Source organism: Apostichopus japonicus, chromosome 10, assembly GCF_037975245.1.
Source record: "Apostichopus japonicus isolate 1M-3 chromosome 10, ASM3797524v1, whole genome shotgun sequence".
Lineage (NCBI taxonomy): Eukaryota > Metazoa > Echinodermata > Holothuroidea > Aspidochirotida > Stichopodidae > Apostichopus > Apostichopus japonicus.
The window spans coordinates 18382388-18405038 of NC_092570.1; the positions used below are offsets into that span (position 1 = coordinate 18382388).

Genomic DNA, 22651 nt, shown 5'->3' on the forward strand with positions numbered 1-22651 from the left:
CTTCAGCCCCCCCCCCACTCAAAAGTACCTTCCTACGCCACTGGTAACTGACATTAAGACCCAACATGAACTGTCATTTTACAGAGACCAGAAATGAAAATATTTATGTTATGAAAATCAAAACATAACTTTTCTTTTAGGTTGGCTTGTTCAATTTAAAACAATAACAAGGCAGTGAAAGTTAATTTTTAAATAACCATGCTGAAACCTATACCAAATAAAGTTATATAAACCCACTTGATAACAGAGAATTAATGTTGCCTCTTATGCAAGACCAGGAATGAAAATGCTTAAAATATGCAACTCCAGATTAAGTTAAAACAAATATTTGTTTTTTACAACAATAACTTCTGGAAGTACCATCCAGCAGTTTGGTTTATTATATTGGCAGAGGGAAATACAATGATAGAGAAACAAACTTAACCTTCTTGAAGGTGAGTTAGAAATTTGACAACACAATTTGGGGATGTATATGATCACTTTGCATTAAAATGTGCATTGTAAGTTATATATTGCAGCCTGTCTTTTATATAGTTGTGGACATAACCCCCAGTAGGAATTATACTTCTCTCATGTCAAGAGTATGGACTACATTTACATATCTGTGTTGCATCATAGTTTTATTAGTGTTTGTGTCAATTGTTTCACTAGCGGATGATACGACTAGTCTTAAACTACAACTATTGACAGCTTTGAAATGAAGATATACCTATCAAACTTTTCCGTAAAACACGTAAAACATGAAGTCCTCTTAATGACCCAATTTGAAATCACTACTTATACGTCATTCAAATTCACGTGGTTAATGGTTGAAGACCAAATGCTAAACAGACGGGAGTTAGACACAAAATAAATGGCGCTCTCCGGAACAAGGAAAAGTATTTCCATCGTGTGATATGTACCTATGAGTGGTCGCAAAATATTGCTCAAACAATACATGGACACCAAATTGTCGACGTAATGTAGAAGTCCACGCAATGGCTCAATATTTACCATGAAATGTCGATCAAAGTATACATTTAGCTATATATATATATACACATACATTTACCCTTTTCCTTTTTACCCTTTTCTTTACAATTTGACTTTTCTTCATGGATTTACTTTAATGTAGCAGTTAACCTTATTCAAATTTTGATTGTCTATATCACAGACATTGACCGCTACTACAACTGCTCAAGAAGGTCCAGAGCACTTTACGTAAATTACAATCAACTGAGCTTGTTCCTAAAACCATCGCACAATGCTTCGCTTTATAATTATTTTACAAAAAGGTAGTTATATATTGCAATTGGCCTCTTAAGCAAAACCAATGAAGTTGAACTGAACAATTTTGACCTTCCCCTCACCCCCCCCCCCAACCAATACTTGTCAGTGAGCATACATCCCATTGTAGCATACCAGTAATCAACTGTCAAATAAAAAGATTCATTATAAATATATATGTACAAAATGCTAGAATAGAAGACAGGGTTGAACTGGGGTTACTACTTGCTTCAGGCTCTGAGAACTGAGACCATGAAAGAAGCGGTAGATTTTGGCACAATGGATAAAACTAGCAAGTTTGCCCAACAAGTGGAAATTGTTGCCTTTGGAACCACAACCTGGTGAAGGAGCTAACCCTGTCTGAGCCAGTACACTGGCTGGCCAATCAGCTTCATTGCTTGTCAAAGTCTGTCAGACAGAAAGATGCAAGCAGCTGCAAAATCCCAAGCAGGTTAAAGGCCGAATAAAAATATCAAACATTGGAGTTTATCTCGGCAGAGCAGCGGTGCCTATTGTTAGAAACTTTAAAGTTTGAAACAGTTAATAACTTAATATGTCCCTTGTGGATAGGATGCTGGAGCCCTCCCTCACAGCATCCTACTTCTGACATGTTTCCTTTACTTCTGTTGCACCTGATGAGAGGTGGAATGTGGTTAAAGGGGGGCGTTGTGGTCAAGTGGTTAAGGCAGTGGACTTGAGCCCTGGCCAGATCATTGCGTTGTGTCCTTGGGCAAGGCACTTTATCTCCATTGCCTCTCTTCACCCAGGTGTATTAATGGGGACTTGCGAGGTAACTTGTAAATATAGTTGTGTGCGCCGGTTTGTGGCTGCTCCCTATGGGAAGACCCCGGGGGACACGTGGTTGTGGTGCACTGTGGTGCCCCAGGAGAGAATGATTGAATTGTGCACACTCTGGTGTGTATGGGTGACAAGTTACCAATGACCAAGGCTAATAGCGCCTTTGAACAATACTTGTTGATTTTGGCACTATATAAATGTCTTCTGATTGATTGAAAAAAGATTACATCCAACTGCTTTATGTACCATCTCCATTTTTGGAATAAGTTTGCATCCCACAAGTTGAAAGTTCACTCCTAAAAATTGATTACTCCTGCAGATAAGTAGAATCCGTTGGCGTCGTACGAGCTTCGCTCCGAAATGTGAACGGAATCGATGGTATGACTCCCAAACGTGTAGTCGCCAAATTTCTGGGGACAAAATATTAAAAAAAGTTCAATGATATTAGGAGAAGAGATACTGATTTGTGAAGGGAGGAAATTGTTATCGTCTTTGCAAAAATATTTAATACGGTGGCTAGAATGTATCTGCAATATCAAGAAAATGCATGAAATACACAACCAGAATGCAAAAATGCATTGTGGTTTCGATGGTGTAACATGAGCAGTTTTCTTTGTGAATCTGACGTAATGTATAGTGAGGGTGGACATGTTTACAAGGGTTTCACGATTTGACCTCTGATGACAACCAATGACCTTCGACCTACACCAAAAACAATCGGCTACTTTAACTCAATGTGGTACATCTAATCACAAAATTCGAGGTCCCATTATTGAGCTTCCATTATTGAGATATCGTGATTACAGGGTTTCCACAATTTGACACCTGGTGAACCCAAATGAACTTTTATCGAGCTTCCATTACTGAGATATTGTGATTACAGGGTTTCCACAATTTGACACCTGGTGAACCCAAATGACCTTTGCCCTCCACCAAAAACAATAGGCTTCTTTACACAATGTGGTACTCCTACACACCAAATATGAAATCCTCCCAAGCTTCCTTCTTGAGATTTCTTGTTTACAAGGTTTTCACAATTTGACCCCTCGTGACCCTAAATGACCTTTGACCTCCACCAAAAACAATAGGCTTCTTGTACTCAATGTAGTACTTCTACAAATCAAATATGAAGTTGGTGTGACCTTCTCTTCTTGAGATATCATGTTTTACAAGCTGGGCGTCACAAATGCACTCACACTCGCCCAACAGAAAATTAAAATATCCAAATAACGTCTTTCAGCACATTATGTATCAATATCTAAAACATAATGGATTTCAAAAAGGTTATTTTCCATTTCAAATAGACTATTGACATGCAACATTAACCCATGTCAAGTATATATGTATATATGTACGGGGGCTGCACAGAAAGTGGGTTGAGACACTACATGTGACACATCGTGTTTACATTTAACAGTGTTTAAGTAAATATTTTATTAAAGAGTGGATTCTCATTGTATTCTTCTTAATTTTTGTTGTTGTGTTATTTAATTTATGCAGAATAAGCTAACAACCTGTTAAGTGGCTGTAGATTATAGGTCAGACTAGTGTTACACTCTAAGCAGTGTTTTCATTTAGACTATTTTAATACAATCTGTATAAATAGCCGGTCACATCTTCCTTCAGTACATATGGCCAATTTCTTTCATGTAAAGTGTCGTCAGTCATTGAACCCTCGACCCTCGTTAAGTGTTTTTCATTCTTTCTTTTTCTTTATATTCATCATACCCTTGTTCCAGCAGTAAATTGCCTGTACTTGGACAATATATACTAATAAAGTCATTAATGCCTACCTCCATAATGGGTCTACTATCAAAGTAACTTGTGACTTCAGATGTCCTCCCCTGGACATCAAAATCTTTCCAAAAGGCACAATTCATCAGTGTCGCATGTATCTTGACCCTATCGAAGTCAACTCTGGCAAGTCCAGCGGCACGGAATCTTTCCATCAAGCCATCCGCTATTAGTTGTAACCTACCATGAAAAGAAGATGAAAACATATATGAGATATTTTAAGAGTTGTAGATGAAGATGTAAAAGTTTTTACTTCTTAAAGCTTCAAGTGTGTCTCTGTTAGGGTCCCTTTAAGAGCATCGTGGTTAAGGCAGTGACTTGAGATCTGATGTTACAGGTTCGAGTCCTGACAGGATCATTACGTTGTGTCCTTAGCCTAGGCAAACGTAATCCTTGGGCAAGGCCCTTTATCTCCATTGCCTCTCTTCCCCAGGTGTATAAATGGGGACTTGCGGGGGAAACTTGTAAATATAGCTGCATATGCCAGTTTGAGGCTACTTTCTATGGGAAGTCCTCCAGGGTACACGTAGATGCAGATTTGATAATGACCAATCCTAAACTAATCAAATCTAAACAATGATAAACTGGTTAACTCAAAAAACCTTAAATACTTCTAGTTTCCACTAAGAGATTGATGCCGTAACCCTTTTCGCACCTTAGGCTTGCCGGCCCGGCCCTAATTTTTGTTTTCTATTTTAGACCGCCATTAATACTTAAAACTCACTTGTTTGTTTTGCTGCGAGGTTCTACTTTCGCATAAAGGACACGGACCTTTCCAGGCTCATCATTCATGCATTCTAGACCTCTGACATCAACATTAAGTCGCTCCCCCTGTAAGATGGGTCTGATGGGTCATTTATTAAATCAATGTTTACAGCAGCCGGTGAAGATGATTGAAGCTGGGTATGGGAGCCGGGGGGGGGGAGGAAAAGAGGGGTGGGAGGAAACTTCAAGGGACAGTGGAATGTATTACTTTGGTTTAAATGGGGTTAAGCAAGAAATGACCTGAAAACTTCTCAAACAGAAAAGAATCCCCCTGTACATTATTATGTCACACAGATTCCAGTTTATTATTTTAATTATAATTTGTTTTAAACAAAAAAAGCACTTTTCGAATAACAGAATGACACTTTTCGTGCAACGAAAAAACACACGCACACACAGACAGTCTCATTTCATAGATTCATGTTTTGTTATATCACTTTTGAGAATGCCTCTTTATATGGAATTTACCACAATCCCTACTTATATTACTACATTGAGAAGATTGAAGAAAATTGTCAATAAAAGGCAACCCACCAGACAAGTTTGATGAAGCGATTTGGTTTCGTTATTGAAGACGTTACAAAACTAACCAGTCTCCCAAAATGAAAATGAAAAATTCCAAACTGTTTGGAAAATATGACTTACTCAACCACCTCCTTCTGACATATCTGCAAAAGTTCCTTAGCCTTCATCTGAAATTGATCAATAAATTGTGAAAAAAAGAAAAGTCACCCGAGAGCTACAAGCAAAATTTGGAATAAAAGTCATGCACTATCAAAATAAAAAAGCGAGAAAATTAGATAAAATATAAATGGTTCGTACTTGAACAGGTACAATTTAAATTCACAACAAAATGAAGATATTTCTACTGTCAGTAAAAAGAAAAGGATACCGCTGAACCCAACTCAATTTGCCACAGCGTTGTATATGATTTTAATTGATTCAGATTCGCTGAAAACGAAACTCACGACTTCACACAAGAAGGTCAAGTAAGTAAATATCCCCCATGAGAATAAAGATCAACAAGCATTTTGATTTTTGTTTCTCTCTATTTTTTAGGAGGGGAGAGGGGGAGGGTGGCTGGGGGTGCCTAAGGTACAAAACATCTTGAATTGTCAGCCCATTATACAGTTTCAAATCTGTTATTGAATCTTACCACTTCCATCTTGGAGAGAAGTACAAGAGTAGTGATGGTTAGGTGAAGTTTGCAAGGCTTCTGAAAAATAGCTTCACTCAAACCAACCGTCTGTAAATGAAATAGTGAGATCAGTTGGAGGACAGAAAAAATTACAAGCACTACCATAACCTAACATAAGAGTGTGTTATACCTTCATGCAGAATTGTCATCCACATGGTTTTGTGAAATGCCAACTTTTTTCATTTCTGATTTCGGGTGTAAATTCACAGTTGCAAAAACTCTCCTGCAATCTCACTACACATCCCTCCCACTTGATTCCTCCAACAACCTTACCGACCAATTTGAAACGCTGGTAATATCTTGGTTTTAGAAACTTCAAAAATGTTTAGACATGTCAAAGAGAGGAGACACATGTGATATACCAGCATATGTTATATCCTATGGTGTACTGGTTTTGAAAATAAAAGTTCAATCTTTAAACTCTCTTTGGTTGGCATTTTTTGGCATGACCTGTATTTGTATTTGATATCTTCCAAAGTGAATTTTTCCCCCTTTACTATCGGAAGGAATTGTTCACTTCAAGTTGATTTGCACTTTTAGTGGCAATCAGATGCTTAAATCTAGATTTTGCATATTTGCAATGACACAAAAAAATCCCAAAGCTTGTAACAGACATGATTGGACACAATAAGACGTCCACGACTTGGGAAAGCTCAACAGGTGAAAATGAGAAATAATTGCAACATACCACGTAGCATTGAGACTTTTAAAGATCTAACATTATAGTTTCTTTGAGGTTTGAATCAAGCAGTGCAAATCTGACACTGTATGGCACAACAACAGCATATGAACTGGGACTAAACACTTACTCCATGACACTGGCGAAGGACATCTTCCCTGAATTCCTCAAAACTGCCTTGAAGGCTCTCGGTGTTGAGTGGCAATGACAGAAAGTGGGTGAATGGTTGCTTCTGACGAGCCTCCTCCACAAGAAGATCGATCCTAGTCTTGGCTGATATCACTCCATTCCTATTGGACCCATGGATCACTACATAAATTGACCAAACATAACAGTTACATTTCAACTGCAGATTACCATGTGTACTTTATGTGGCAAAAGTATACGTTACTCCCTCCATTGAACCACCCATCCCTCTCCCCCCACCCCTGCCCCCCGGCCAACTTACAAGACAGTTCTAAACTTCTGTTATAAGATAAATGAAGCACACTAGCAATATATCATTCTTCCATTGTATTTGATGGCTAGAAAGTGACCCTGCAAACACAATCAACTGTTTTAAGTACATTCCTAAATGTACATGCTTGTCCAACCCTTGTTTTTCACATATGAAGTCGCAATCGTCCACGAATGTGATACTTACTGACGACCTCGGAACGGCTGCCACGGTTAGGGATGTTGATCTTGCATTGCGTCTCGTCCTCTATCCTCCTCCTGGTTTCCCCACCTTTACCGATGATACGACCGTAGAAAGCACTGGGAACTTCCATCGATAGACTGAATCCTTTGTCTGTTTCCTGAACGTCTATAAATTCAGAATCATCGCCTTCATAGTCTGTGCCACGACAAAACAAAAAAAAACACTTACGCTGTCAATTTGTTAAAGCAGAATACAAAGATGCAATGAGAATCTAATAACCTATACATTGTGGGATACAGTAAATCTCTACGGTAGTCTTTAAATTGAGATAGATTACATTTTAATTTTTACCGCTCATGAAACATCACATTTATTAAGCATTCTGTCTACACCAAAATTATGATAAAAATAATTTCTTGAACTTTTGATGCCTTCAGAAATGTTTGCCAGACTGGTTTAAGTACACATTGATTTTCTGGGAAATTTGTCTTGTTGCAGCGATTAAGCAACTTTGTGTGCTAACATCATGAAAGACTGGATTGGGTGTGGAGAGAGGTGTAGGCCAGCTGACCTGCTTTCTTTACTGTACCTTGGCTAGTAAAAATCTCTTCATCTTCTTGATAAGGCTGGACCTGTTCTGAAAACTTCCAACCTGGAGGTGGATTGGTTGCGTTCCTTCGATAACATCTGCCCCCAATCTGTATTGTAGTAGGTTTGAGAACATCCATTGTGCAATCTGAAATGTTATCCAGCAGTGGAACTCTCAGAAATGTACAGTACAGTAGTATGTTTACAGTCCTGTTACAATGTTTCGACTGGAAGTGAAGGAGAATAAAATTGTCCGAATAAAAGGAGAAATATTTTTCAGGTGGTCAAAGTCAGAAAAAGAAAAGAAACATATATGAGTACAGGTTATTTCTCTATAAAATACAGTACATGTTCTGGCTTATAAGAAACTTAACTAATATGATATTTGGTTTTGTCACAGGATACAGATTTCATTTTAGATTTGCTCAGATTTTTAACTACTCCTTTGAGGAATACATCCACAAATTGTATCCAGGTGTAGGCCTAGGGTTGGGGATGGAAGGGGTTGCACAAACTTTGACTGGAGGGCCTTGGAACTTTTGATTTGACAGGGCAAACCACAAAATATCTGGTAACTTTTCAACACATAGGTACAGTTTAAATACCTTCTATCAATTTATGAATCAAGAATAGGACACTTTATATATGATAAAAGGGTTCTTAAGGAAAGGGACATTGTGTAAAAATTGTAGATTTCTATAATGCTGGAGGGCACATGCCCTGTGTCCCACTTCCCTGGCTCCAATATCCCGGAGAAAATGTCCTATGCATTCTAACTTAGGCTATGCCTTGCCTTGGGTTTTAAACTGCGTTTTTTATGTACCTAGCCTAGGTCTGCCTATAGAAGAAAAAGAAAAATCAATTGCATGGGTGTGTGGCATTTAAAGCAGCATTTTGCGTTGATTCTCGAGATTTTCCAATACTATATACTATATCCGATACTATACCAATGACGTAAACTAAGCTAACTGTAAAGTTTCAACTCAAACTATTCCCGAAAAGTGCAAAAATATGACATTTTCTGGTTTTCGTATTTTGAATCTTTGACTTCGATAGACTCCTCCCACATAAAGGAACCTCGTGAATATGTATAACGGAAAAGGTACTTTGAATAGCAAGGTAAACAGTAAACAAGAATCAGCTGAGGAGATGTACGTATTGCGCGAAGGGACACTTACGGCATATCTCATTGCATACGATGCCCTAAAAACCCAAGAAAATTCGTCGCTCCGCGAAAATAAAACCAGCTTTGTAGCAAGGATACATAAGAGAGAAAGTCATTGAACCAGCAAGAACTCGATCGGTACGTAACATTCTCTAGAACGATATTGTATCACTCTACTCGGTGTTACATAGGCTAGTTATTGTAGTACAATCAGACCTATTAGTGTGTGGTGACTTACACTGGTTAGGCCTGAATAACGTTATGTACACGCTGTGAATTTTGCACTAAAAGCAATGTAGCTATGAGTGTATCGCAATGGGGGCCTTTTTTCCGGATCTCTTGAAAAACGTTAGCTTCCTCCTCTCACAACATGGGAGAAAATAACGTTTTTCAGGAGATGAAAGTAACGTTTCTCATAAGGGAATGCAATAAGGCATACTGGCTAGGCCATGTGGAGATTTAAGTAGTGCTTTGTAGCAAGTGCTTTGCAAAACTGTAGTAATTGCAATTGATGATTTAGGCGATTTTTATGATTATGCGTGAGTGTAGTAAGTAACCCTTTTTTAAGTTTCATTCAACAAGCATATTAGTTTCCTAACCTGAATGCGGTACTTTACTACCTTGATGTAGGGGAGGAAAGTAACGTTTTTAGTAGAGGAAACTAACATTTTCAGGGGAGGAACTAACGGGTCGGGAAACTGAAACCTAGGGCAACATGCAATGTCTGCTGTTGTATAAATTTCATAGTAAAGTGTACAACCATTCCATGAAAGTGATAAATAGCATCTAGTCATATGTCACCAGTAAATGAGAGCAATACATTTTAGCAGTGGATCCAAAGACATGTTTATAATTTGAAACCTTTTGCTACCTTCTTAGCAACCATCTGGTGAGGAAACACCATGGAGGGCTTGCAGAAGTAGAGGACGGAGAGGTTAGCTCCTGGGTAACACCAGACAACGGGACAACCCGGCTAACAGCAGCTGCAGCTAGGAGGCAGGTAGAAGAACGCCAACAGGAGTGAATGGGAAATGTAAGGGTACGTTTCAATATGCAAAATTGTGGGATCTGCAAAGTAACAGCTGTGAATTCTTTAAACAGTTAAACTCAGTGTAATAACAGAATGGCTTGCTCAATTAAAGAATACTAGCAACATAAGTAGCTGGCTAGATTGTCATACTGAAAATAGTTATTTTCAAGTGACATCAATTATCAAAGGGTTATATTTGCTCATCCTTTTTGGAAGCAAAATACTGTTTGTCTGAAAGCAAGTTTTGAAAAACAGAGCACTTCGTAGTACTTGGTGTAGTGTTCAAACAATATATTTTATGTCTATCTTCTTATATTACATGTATATTAAACACTCAAAGCGACAATCAATCAGTGCTGTCTATCATCAAAAGCAATGATATTATTACTTAAGCAAAATAAATGATACTCTTTTTTCTTCACTTTTCTTCTTAGGCAATGGTTGGTAATGTAGATGTTCAACAGCCTCGACAACTGGTAATGCAACTGCTTGAAACCCATCCGGCACTCTTTTTTGATATATGTACACACAACATCTCAAGGAGTAAAAAGTTGCTTGAATTCAAACTTGGTATATAGGTAGTCTTTATTGTTCCTTATTGTTTTTCATCAAGTTCAAAGGTCATTTGAGGTCAATTTTTGAAATCTGTGTAAAAACAGTATCTCAAGAAGTGTTAGTTGGTTGGACATCCCAACTTGCTATGTAGATAGCACTTGGTAAGTAGATTGTTTTTAATGGAGGTAAAAGGTCATTTTAGGTCAAGAGATGTTCAATTCTTGAAACCTTATAAACAATATCAAGAAGTGAAAGTTGGTTGAACTTCAAACTTGCCATATAGGTGGCCCTTGGTGAGTAGGTAATACATTTTGTTAATCATGAAGGTCATTTTGAGGACAATAGTTCATATCCCAAGAAGAGAAAGTTTGTTTCATGGCAAATGTTGATAACACTCGGTGGGTAGATAATCCCATTGTTATGCTTACGGCCATTGGTGCTAATGCCATATCTCAAGAAGAGAAGTTGGTTAACTGTTACATTTTAAAGCAGCACGTTCGTAGTGTTTGAATATTCATATTATGGGCGAGGTTAATTTGGATCCCAACGGAAAATATTTAGGAGAAAAACAAAGTTGAAAGTTACAAATTTTTTCGAATTTTATGCCACCATTTGAAGTAAGATTTATATAGATAAACTAGTTATGTATGTCGTTATGACATAGTGGAGTCAGTGAGGTTGAGAAATATCATAGAAAAGGACGCAAAATGCTGCTTTAATATGTAGCCCTTGGAGAGTAATTGATTTCTATTGTTTTCCATAGGTCAAAGTTATCTTGGGTCAAAGATAGTCTCTATTTCCTTGACTTTATCATTCACTTGTATTCAGTTCTGTATTTCTTGATCAGTTGTATTCCTTGCCAAATATAGATTTGTTTTCACTATCATCTAAGATTATAGACATGTTATTAGTTTTACATTTTTTTCTTGAAAGACGTAATCATGGTTTTTCTCTAATTGTCTGTGTTCTTTGACTTTACCATTCAGGGCTTTGAATAAACACAGTTTCTCTCACTGCTGTTCTTACTTCAATCTGCAAAATCTTCCAATTTAATGTGCTAATTTATTCTGAAACATGGACATTAATAAGCTTCAATACACATAACAAGTTCAATTAAGTGCTCCTTCTTTATTGATGAATTTGCTTAGAATAAGTCTGCTGATCTTTACAACAATAAAATAAAAAAAAGGAATAGTTCTTCGAGTCCAAACCTGATTCCAAACTAGTACATGCATTATGTTTTAGATCAATTGGCATGACTGATGACTTTGAGAAAAAAATCCCCCCACCCCTACCACTTTTTAAATTACTGGAAAGTTGTAGGAGACATGCAGGTTTCAATCACTCCAACCTCCCTCCCCCCCCCCACCCACAAATAATATTACTTGCTGAAGCGAGGAAGATTAATAGATTTGACTTATTACAAAGTAGAACTAGGCCCCATCCTGCTCTGGTGGCTTGCAACAAGCTGTGCAACAACTCCATCCCACCCCCCCCCCACCCAAAAAAAAGGATATCACTTGCTGATGCAAGGAAGACTTATAGATTTGACTCATTACAACAGTAGAACTTGGTCCCATCCTGCTATGATGGCTTGCAAGAAGCTGTAAAACTGATGGAGGTTGGCTCGGGCGAATTGTACCCGAGATGTGCCTTGGGTCATCCTCAGCAAGAACAACACGACAACACGTCCTAGTTGAGAATTGTCATCATCAAGCCTCCGTCTAAATATGTCCTTCATCAGTTGCGGAATGTACTTGTAACTATTCTTTTCCATAACAGGAACACAGGTCCATCTGCCTGCAGACTTTGAGAAATTTCTTGTAAACCTGAAAGTAGAATCACAAAAATAAACTATCACTCAGGGAGGAAAGTACTGTTTCTCAGGGGAGGAATTCAAGCAAGAAGACATTTGGCTAGGCTACGTAGAAAGAGTTAGGTACTGAAGTAACTGTAATTTTTGATTTAGGAGAGAAAATAACGATTTCAATCAAAGAAACATTTTTCAAGGGAGGCAAATTGGCTAGGCTATATGGGAAGAGATATTTTGTAGGAAAGGTAGAAATGAAATGAAATTCCTACAGTTATTCCACTTAGGCCCTAGGCCTACTAAATTTATTCTTTCCACATAGCCTAGCCAATATGCTTTCATCAGCTTCCTCCCTGGAAAAACGATAATTTCCTCCCCATGATTGAGGAGGTACAGAGGTAAGAAACGTTTTTAGGGGAGGAAACAAACATTATTTTGGGCATGAAACTAACGGGAACCGCCAGAACGTAGGCCTCGTGATTTCGGCTACTGCATACGCAATCACTGCCATCATAGCCCATGCCTTGTAAAGTCTAGTGTAAAGTATCTATGCGTCGGCGTGAACGTTAGTTAGCACTGTATCAAGAACAAAAACTTGTTGCAATTTGATAAGACTATGAATGTGAAGAAAGAGTAAGAAAAGTAAGAGCGTTTAGCCTAACTGGCCTTGGTTGTGCTAGTAAATGATAGGCTAAGTACACTATACTAGTACTAGGCCTAGTAGTACTATAGACTTAGTATAGGCCCCTATACTGGCATAGGCTAAACTAGATACTGTAGTAATAATAGTGGAGGCAGAGGTTCGGTCTCAGTTTCTCTCACCGATAATGAGAAGTAACGTTAAATCATGTAAACAAAAATTGTAACGAACAATTCTATCCTTTGCTTACCTGTCGAGTAGAAGTCGAGTGACTTCTGAATCACTCTTCAGATGTAAATTCCTCTTCACTTCGCTCCATCTTTCCTATTGATTCCCGAAAGGGACACGGTTTCGTGACACTTTTTCTTCTGGGCTTTCCGCCATTTTCTCTTTTCAGGGGAAGTTAGGTTCTTCAAAAACTTATATTTCCCATTTGAGCGCTTCTCCATTGTTTTATTCTTTTGTCACTTCGTCACCAGGTTATAGTATTGTGTGCATGTAGCAATTATACGACACTAAATACTTTGCTAAGTACTACGTACTGTAGGCTTACGTGCGTGTACACTTTACTCACGGTAAAGACGCTGAGGGATTGCCATGCCAATGACTGAGTCTATTTTAAGCTCCAAGTCATACATAAACATCTCTTCACTGATTGGTTGAATTTGAATAGGCGGTTTGTAGAGCTGCATGTGATAAATACTAATGTCGATTGTGTCTGGGAGACACAATTCTCAGAATCATATAATATCCTTAATTACTTGCTAATTAACGTTCGATGTGGGGAAAAAAGTATGAGAAAGTCTTAGTTTTGTCTTTTGTGATCGTATTATGATAAAAACTCGATAGACACGGAAAAATTCTGGACAAACGCAAAATGCTGCTTTAACATAGGTCTAGGCTAGGCCTGTTAAACCTTTATACAGGAACCTGTTGTGCGAAAATTTCGAATTAAGCTTTGACTTAGGCCTCTATACGGTAGTTCACTAATTAATACATTGAAACCAAATTCTTAAAGGAACGTGGCTCCACTAAACTTAATCATTTAAACATTGTTATTCGTTTTAGAGCATCACCTTGGCATACTGAGGGCCTACTATGACAAGGGTTACCAGCGACAAGCACCTGTTTGAAGGTAGCAACCCTTAAGAGCAGCCACTAACAGCAGCCAATAGTGTATACATCAACGTTACGCGCCGTTGGCCGCTAATATCGATATACTGTGATATGGAACGCGGAAAGGGTAAACGTGAGGCGCCGTCCACTCAGAAATGGTCGTTCACTCAGAAACCGTCTACTTAGAGATAGCCTACAGCAGCCGTCCATTTTGAAATCGTCGTTTAACGTTAGGCGCCGTCCGCTCAGAGAGTGTCGTTGATACACAGACCGTCTATTCAGAGATCGCTGCGCAAACACAGCAACCGTCGTCCTTTCAGGAACCGTCGATTCAGAAATGGTTCCATACTGTGACGAGTGCTGGTTACGTTGTTGCCGGAAGTTGGGTCCCCAGCAGCCACTAAGGGCAGACTATATTATACCATGATTATACGGTATTATAGTGTAAAAGCCACGAAAACCTATAAATAGTTTTTTTGGGGTTGCCAAGTCGTAATTTGGTCTCGAAAGTTTAAGAAAACGAGTAATTATTTTGTGAATTACCAAATTTTGGGCGAAAAACGCTAGATACCGCCAAATTTGAAAAGCGTACCTAGTACTCCGGAAAAGTGAAGAAAAAACCCCTAGATTTAGTGCAAAAACGCTAACGCTGGTAACCTTGACCATGATCGTTTGTGCAGGTGCACTGGAAGGTTGCATCCTGTTCGAAACCACAGAAATGAATACAGTATTAATTGTCAATAAATTACGCTAATATCAATAAATAAAAAGGTAATGACAGCAACCAAAAAAACTGAAGGGAGTGAAAAATAGTCCATAGGCCTATATAGGGAAACTATATAAAATGACACCAATTAAAATGTTTTTACAAAGTTATCAATCTGTTGGGTCCTATCTTAGCTCGAGTTAAAGTTATTATAGAATAAGCCGGATTCATGGAGCTATTCCGTGATCGTGCTTCATGTGATTCGTGACCTAAATAAAGCGGGAAGCCTATATTAGAAATGGGCCAAGCATTAAGGATATGTCTCGAAACTATGTCAAAGATCTGAATATGACTACGCAGTAAACTGAACTGAATTAGTTCGTACTTTCTAGGTAGGTAGTCAGAGGTCGACTAAAAGCGTCTTATATAGGTGGCGTGTGTGAATCTTTGCCTTTGGCAAGACGGTCGAAACACTCTCTGCGACCGGCATGTCTTACAAAAGTGTTAATTTGAGACACAACATGAAGTTTCAAGATTTGTTCTTGCTAACAAATAAGGCTTCCAGACGGTTATATTGACGTCTTAACGGCTACGGTGGAGTCTAAAATACTTCAAATTGAGAGAAACAGTGAGAGCGTTCGGTTTTTTGTTGTTGCGCTACCGTGTATTTCGTATCAGGAACGGACATGTCGGTTTGCAAATATTGTGAAAAAACAGTGACGACTTTCCTTACTAAAGGAACAGTAATGATGGTTGACACCAGTTGTAGCAGCAATACATTGGGTGATGGTATCCCATTAAGCGTTGATATTAAACATGGTTTGGCCACGTGATGCAAAGTCAATTCACAACCCAAAGGCAGCCCTTGACTCAATTCAAACAATGCATGAGTGGTACTTCTCTGAGTACATGTGTAAATTAAACCAGTTTCATTCATCCGTATAGCGTCAGACTACTACACACGTTCTTATTACGTCAGTGTCTTTGTAAAGCAATCCAGCGAGTCACGGTTTAATTTACAAGATCATTGTTTTACAGTGAGTGCCATACCGGTGGTGTGCTTTGAATATTCAATAGTTATAGTAGCTTTGTTGTTTACTTTCTGTTTCGTAGACAATAATTCTTAATAGAAAACACACAACAAATGAAGAAAGGAATCTACTCACGATTCCACTTTGTTTTGTTTAATATAATTCTAAATTTAGTACTCTTAAAGAAATATGACCAATAGAGAGAGAGAGGGAGAGATCCTTGGCACGAAAAACCAAACAATTTTATCCACCTCTCAAACCCATCGCATATATATATATATATATATATATATATATATATATATATATATATATATATATATATTACAAACTAAAGAGCGATTTATAAAAAACAAATTAAAATTTTGTATTACATGTAGGAATCTTTCAATATTGTATTTTTCTTACTGATCATCATTACAATAAAGTCTTGACAAATTCTAATGCTTCTCTCCTCATTTTAGCACCAAGTTCGAAGCTAACGATCGGTTCCATCCAGAAGATACCATGAAAAGCGCTTTCATAATGCTTCCAGGTCACGTCTACTCCTGACGCCTTCAATGCCTCTCCGTACAGTATTCCTTCATCTCGAATAGAATCAAATCCACAAGTGATTATGTACGCTGGTGGTAGTCCTTTCATTGGCAAATTTTGGAATGCGTTAAATCGAGAATCAAGACAAACTTTTTCAATTTCCTTCCACATTGCCTCAGATCCTGTTTTAGGGTCGGTAGGACCTTTATAGAATGATGGTGATCTCATGTTCTCGGGTATTAAGGAGTGATTAATATATTTCTTCACGAATTCTGTCTCTTTCATCGATGGTGAGAGATGGTTATTCTGAATGAAGAGCTCTTCAAACTCTGGATTCTTAGAACCTAAAATATGATACAAATAGAACCTGGCAATAATTGGGAGAGAAAGCGTACCACCGTTCCCAAATTCATGCTGGTATTTCTGAAAACCTGGAGTCGCCGTATCAAGAAGGGGTGTTGCTGGATAAATAAGCATTTGGACTTTTGTCTGGACATTTTTCATTACCAGGAACTGTGTCACCAAGGAAGTAAGATAACCTCCAGCACTGTCTCCACCAATGCCAATACGGGAGGCATCAACACCAAACTCCTTTGCGTGCGAGATAAACCATTCAGATGCCTTCAGGCAGTCTTCAAATGGAGCAGGAAATGGATGTTCTGGGCTTAGTCGATAGCTGTTGGAACAATTTATCAAAACAACTTGTGAATGAAAATTCAGAATGCAGACGAACGTAGAACCAATTTTCAGTTTTGTCAATCCAGATGGAATTCGTTAGTGATGGGGGTTGGGAGGGGGTGGAGGTTCCAGGGTGGAACGGATGGATGGGATTAAAGTCAGAGTGCATTGTGCACTGTGCTCTTTTTCCAAGAATCACGATCATCTTCAAGTTAATGCTATACATGCACGGCCCAACATTACATTCTAAAAAGGCGTTAATCAACTTTTGACGTTGTGCGCAAGAACTCATTTTATCAATTGAAAACGTGCAGCCGTTGGTCCAGTAAGTACATATAATGATAAGTCTCTTCGGTGGGTAATTCAGGTTGATTAAACACACTATGTACGACCCAACAATTAAGATAATAAGATAAATGAGGAAAACCTCTCCTCCTCCCCCCCCCCTCAAATTGGGGCCACCCCCTCCTACTCTGAGAGGAAAGAAGAAGAATACCTTTTTTCCAATCCCTTTAATAATTTATAATATGTGTTAAAATATTTTGGGGTGGAATTCGTATTTTCTATGTTTTTTTGTTGTTGTTTTAGCAATTTTTTGGGGGTTTTAGCAGATTTCAATAAGATATTATATCCATGACTTACTCGACAGATATCACAACGGCGTTGAGATCATCAGCAATTTGCCTTGTGACACCATCGTAAAATTCTTGAACCAAAAAAAGGAAGAAAAATTGATATTTTGTTGTGGATATTCTGTGTCTTAAAAATGGATAAATCGATTACAATAGCGATGTAGAAAGCGTATAAATGTCACGAAGAGCACTCCTCCTCCCTCCCCTCCTCCCTCCCCACCTCCACAGACAGGAGACACAAACTCAGCCACCATAATAAGTCTAGGTGATGTAGATAACTGTCATGGGCAACTTCACCAAACATGCTAAGGAAAACTTCATTTCAGTTGGGAAAAATCGTTTAATGGGTTTTTTTTTACACACAAGGCTGAAGACTTCATCAAGACTTAATATTACATCATCGATCGAGGCACTTGTATTCACTTACGTGTTTTTCTTAATTTATTAGAATTTTTTATCTTAGGTGATGGGTTTTGCAAATACTGAATTCAAAATGTTGTACCTCGTAAAATGATAAAACGATGATATTGGTTTCAGTGTCAACAATGTTAACATTTTAACTTGAAAGTATATGAAAACAAAGTGAGAGCCATAGGTTACAGATCCTAGTGGCGCTATGACATCACAGATTTACAAAATGTCAGCTCCCAGGCACAACCTTTATAGGTATACCGCACCACATTTAGTTGCTCCCATTGACTTACACACTAAACTCGTCACTTTCCAAGGCCGATAAGGCATAGGTAGAAGTTTTCAACTGACATGTTCTACCCACCATATGATAGCTAATGGCTTGGGCTATCATAAAACATTCAACTTTAGTGCCACCATGACCGTTTAGATTTTGAGCTAGAAGAGCTCAAAGTTTATCATAGTGCTCCCCTTCCCGCCAGCCAGCTGTCGCTGCGGAATCTTCTTGTTTCATCCAAGATTTTCTAAAATACCTTAAATCGCGTTCAATCCTCCAGATTTTGAGACCATCAGTAGATTATTTCATCCTCTTTAACATCCAAGCATAAAAAAGAATGGTGATGACTCAGAAAATGCCACAATAAAAAAATATAAAAAGTAGGGCGCTTTAGGGCTACTTTCCGACAATGGTTTATCTCTCAGGCGGACGTGCACTACTCTAATTGTGGTGCGATACCTATGCCATAGGCTACCTCCCAAACGGAACAAGGTTTTTCTTAGCTGCCGTCTGGGGAGGTTTCTTCACTAGATCACTGTCACATAAGCGAATTGATTGTTGCGTTTCTGTAACCTTAAATATTTTCAACTTCCTAGATGGAAGCCATTTCACTTCGGAAAACCACCTTACTTTGGCCGACCAGGAATCGGACGATCTCTAAAAAGCTGTATAAAGGTTGCAATTGCTTCTAATGCGTGCAGCGCCTTTTATCCACGTACTCTACCATAGCGTGCAGGGTATCAATACTATTCAGAAATGAAAGTTTTAATATACCTGTGCTTCCAATGCAGAATCCACCTCCATGATAATAGATAAATCCAGGGAGCAAAGATGAAGATTTCTCTATTGGTTCGTATAGACGAACTTTGACGCCATCAAAGTAGGTCACCCTTGCTTTAAAATTTGAGCCAGTTTTTGTGTCTGATAGTCCAATCACTGTCATATCCATAGCGTGTCTGAACGTTGTCATGTCGTTCGGTGCGTTCGGCCAAATGAGATCTTTGCATCTCGCCTATGCGAAGAGACATTTAATAAGTGTATCATGGTATCGATTGAAGATGCATATGGTATCGATTCGATAAAGTATAAATTCGTAATCTATTTCTCCTGTATAATACCTATATGACGCAATATCGCTATGTAGGATATTACAGTCTCAAACGTGAGTAGGTCTCCAATCAGATCAATTGATCTGATTGGACCATCCAAAATATGAAAGCAAGACACAACTTTGAGCTCGAGCTATCGGTATAACAAAATCATGACGTAGGCCAGCATATTTACATAATGTCGGTATCAACCATCGCACCCCCGCAACGTCCATCCCCACATCCACCCAAACCCCTACCCCCACCCCGTCCCCTCCATTACTAAATATATTTCCTCCTGTATCGCATATAAACACTATTCAGAGAGAAATAACAGTACAGCATATGAACCCACGTAGAAAAACAAATTCGTTAATCAATCAGTGATTACACAGATCAACTATACATGTTATACTTACGACCAAATCTATCAACTTTGTACCGGCCACGAGCGTTCGATACCTCAGCGGTTCCGTAATTCCTTCCGGCACTGGTGTGTATAGAAGATAGGCGCATAGTGCAACCAGAAAGAAAAGTCCTTTCTTCATCTTGTATTTCAAGTTCTCAACCCTGACGTGGTATATAGTAACAGATCAACGTATCGGGAACACCATCCACCGACAACACATCAGCTAAAAGACATGCAGTCTCAGAGAACAAAGGTTGTGTTTAACAAACGATAAACTAGCAACGGTATTGTCATGAAGATAAAACGTACTGGCAGAGGCGTGCTACCTGTCTTGTTCATTCTGAAGGGGTATATACGACCTAGTTTCATGAAAAATGTTAGACAAAATAGATCATGTGACACTTAGTTTCAGCAGAGAAATAGTAAATTGACATATCTTAGAATGGTTTATCTACATTACTATAACACCATGCACCCATTCACTACTTCCCGTAAAATGCAGCTGCAAAAGCCATAAATTCGCTGTCGAAGTATTCCCTAGATACCTCCCGAGCAGTCTCATGAAAAACTCAAAGCTTCCCACCGCAGTTCATATGACGTCAGTAAAGGGACCATTTCAGCCAAAGCCGACTCCCCGATTTTACTATTACGGCGTCATACAGTTTACTACGTACATGTTACTACACCACATACTCCTCATCAACTGAAAAAGTATTTTCCCGAATCTTCCGACGGGCCTTCACCTCTCAAAACATTCGTAAGCTTTGACGAAAATTATTTTCTTGAGGAAGAAATAGTTTTCGAGGGTAATGACCAGTGTTTTTCCCTATCAATTTGAGCCCCTTGCAGAAGAATTGTATAACGATCCCGATGGCCGAGACGCGTCGCTGCCGATGGAAGTCCCCGAGCAGAACGGTTGGACTATCCTGAACCGAAACTGGTCGGTTGAGCATAAACAAAACCACTGTTATTAAGACCATAATATGATTTAAATTGATTCGAATGTTGATGATCCAGCTACTTAACGTCGTAGCAAAGCTTCTAGAATTTGTTACTTACAGTGCGAGGAAATTGTGACATTTTGTTAAAAGCAAGTGCAACCTTATAGTACTAGTAGTGGTACTGACATGGGGTCTAGACCTAACTTATAGAGGTTGTACAACAGGCTAGCCCGTGTAAAGTTCTATCATCCAACTGTTACGTTAAAATCATAACACAACGCCAGTTTTACCACGAATGAAAAATTGCAGATCTAGTATTGATTGTTCTAAATCCAACTGGCTTTAAATTGTGTGAAAAGTACCAGGTAGCCAATAACAACCAGAATGCAAAAAAAGCATTGTGGTTTCGATGATGTAACATGAGCAGTTTTCTTCATGAATCTGACGTAACGTATAGTGAGGGTGTACATATTTACAAGGGTTTCACAATTTGACCTCTGATGACCCCAAATTACCTTAGACCTCCACAAAAACAAAAGGCTTCTTGGACCAAATGTGGTTCTTCTACACACTAACTATGAAGTTGGTCAGAGCTTCCCTTCTTGAGATATCGTGTTTACAAGGTTTTCATAATATGACCCCCGGCGACCCCAAATGACCTTTGACCTTCACCAAAACAATAGGCTTCTTGTACCTAATGTGGTACTTCTACACACAAAATATGAAATTGGTCTGACCTTCCCGTCTTGATCAGATATCGTGTTTACAAGCTGGGCGTCACAAACGCACTCACACACACACACACACCCACATACGCCATCATGAATGCAAAGGTTACGAATAACATCGAAACCAAAAATTGTAATTTGCTGCATAAAGGAGGCGCCTAGGCTGTGGTCATAACAAGTTATTTGGCAATAGTATATGCCTACAGGCACTCGTAACATTGTGTATGTGTAGTGTTTTGAACGAACCGTGTCCACATTCTTCGATATCTGTCAAGGGCGTAGGAACCGGGGGGCTGGGGGGGGGGGGGCGCCAGCCCCCCAGTGAAAATTGTGGAGGGGCGGAAGTATCATTCCGCCCCCCCCCCCCCCGCTTCGCAAGTCAGAAAACCCCTTTTTCATTTCCAAATGAGAAAAAAAATCTCATTTGGAGCACCAAATTGCATCTAAGGCCAGGTGAAAATACAAAATTAAGTTTACAAAATGGAGTGGGTGTTGAAGTGTGCTATATTGCACCAAATTGCATCTGAGGCCACCTGGAAATGCAAAAAAACAGGGACACCCCCTCCCCTTAGACCCCTCCCCCAGGCCGGCCATCAGTCTTCAGCCCCCCCCCCCCCCCCCACTCAAAAGTACCTTCCTACGCCACTGATATCTGTCATCTTTTGGAAAAGCGTGCATGTGAAATCCGTCTTTACTTGTGATGGAGCAACCTGCAACCACACATCGGCTCGGCATATTTAACAGTTACGAGATAAATTTACGTAAAAAACACCAAATCTCCATTACTAAAGAGCAGTGCAGCAGTGTAATGTTGTGTGTTAACATAGCTTCCCTGAAGTGAACTGGGTTCCTCGACTGACGTCACGTCGCATTACCGTATATACAACAATTTTTAGAAAGATGTTATTACCCTCGAATTTTTGATCGTTTATTCCTCGAGGATGCAAGCTTCGTTTGACACAAATTGGGTATCACTGGAAAGCTACGAGTGTATAAAAAAAGACGATTCATATCAAAATTTACATTTCACACCCTCTTTAATACTGCGGACTAATATAACTGTACCAATTAATGTGTTCATGTATTTACGGCAAAATAAAATAAAACTGTTAGCAAACTGCTTGTCCACTATAGAGAGCCTGTGTAGGGGAATGTGTAAAAGTAAGTTGGCC

General features: G+C 38.9%; 2 protein-coding genes and 1 long non-coding RNA gene across 5 annotated transcripts; 1 reads left to right on the top strand and 2 right to left on the bottom strand.

The window, feature by feature from the left end:
* Positions 1-125: 125 nt before the first annotated feature.
* On the bottom strand, positions 126-14204 carry LOC139974748 (activating signal cointegrator 1 complex subunit 1-like). Of its 3 annotated transcripts, none has more exons than XM_071982136.1 (9): positions 14054-14204; positions 7730-7955; positions 7144-7335; positions 6631-6809; positions 5780-5869; positions 5269-5315; positions 4583-4702; positions 3858-4038; positions 126-2474 (listed from the first exon to the last, which is right to left on the bottom strand). In XM_071982136.1, exons 2-9 carry the CDS (start codon positions 7866-7868, stop codon positions 2361-2363), a joined length of 1062 nt encoding a protein of 353 aa, XP_071838237.1. In that variant the 5' UTR covers positions 7869-7955; positions 14054-14204; the 3' UTR covers positions 126-2360. The 3 variants fall into 3 exon arrangements, with proteins under 3 accessions (XP_071838237.1, XP_071838236.1, XP_071838238.1); XM_071982135.1 differs by having other exon boundaries at positions 14005-14153; XM_071982137.1 differs by lacking the exon at positions 14054-14204 and adding an exon at positions 13859-13881.
* Positions 8611-11491, top strand: LOC139974749 (uncharacterized). Its single transcript, XR_011795537.1, has 3 exons — positions 8611-9031; positions 9773-9932; positions 10358-11491. It is a non-coding gene; the product is annotated as an uncharacterized lncRNA (long non-coding RNA).
* A 1881-nt stretch (positions 14205-16085) lies between the features above and the next one.
* LOC139974747 (arylacetamide deacetylase-like) lies at positions 16086-20364 on the bottom strand. Its single transcript, XM_071982134.1, has 4 exons — positions 19821-20364; positions 19088-19325; positions 17636-17699; positions 16086-16991 (listed from the first exon to the last, which is right to left on the bottom strand). The coding sequence occupies exons 1-4, from the start codon at positions 19947-19949 to the stop codon at positions 16199-16201; spliced, it is 1224 nt and encodes a 407-aa protein (XP_071838235.1). The 5' UTR covers positions 19950-20364; the 3' UTR covers positions 16086-16198.
* Between the last annotated feature and the right edge of the window lie 2287 nt (positions 20365-22651).

Bases quoted from the DNA above. Each gene is read 5' to 3' on its own strand.
- LOC139974748 (XM_071982136.1), bottom strand. From the start codon at position 7,868: ATGGATGTTCTCAAACCTACTACAATACAGATTGGGGGCAGATGTTAT. The intron at 5,316-5,779 runs GTAAGATTCAAT...GATCAATTTCAG, and splicing joins TTCTCTCCAAGATGGAAGTG to ATGAAGGCTAAGGAACTTTT. The intron at 4,039-4,582 runs GTGAGTTTTAAG...TTTTCATGGTAG, and splicing joins CCTCGCAGCAAAACAAACAA to GTTACAACTAATAGCGGATG.
- LOC139974747 (XM_071982134.1), bottom strand. From the start codon at position 19,949: ATGAAGAAAGGACTTTTCTTTCTGGTTGCACTATGCGCCTATCTTCTA. The intron at 19,326-19,820 runs GTAAGTATAACA...CTCTTCGCATAG, and splicing joins CAAAGTTGATAGATTTGGTC to GCGAGATGCAAAGATCTCAT. The intron at 16,992-17,635 runs GTAAGTCATGGA...TTGTTCCAACAG, and splicing joins GCCGTTGTGATATCTGTCGA to CTATCGACTAAGCCCAGAAC.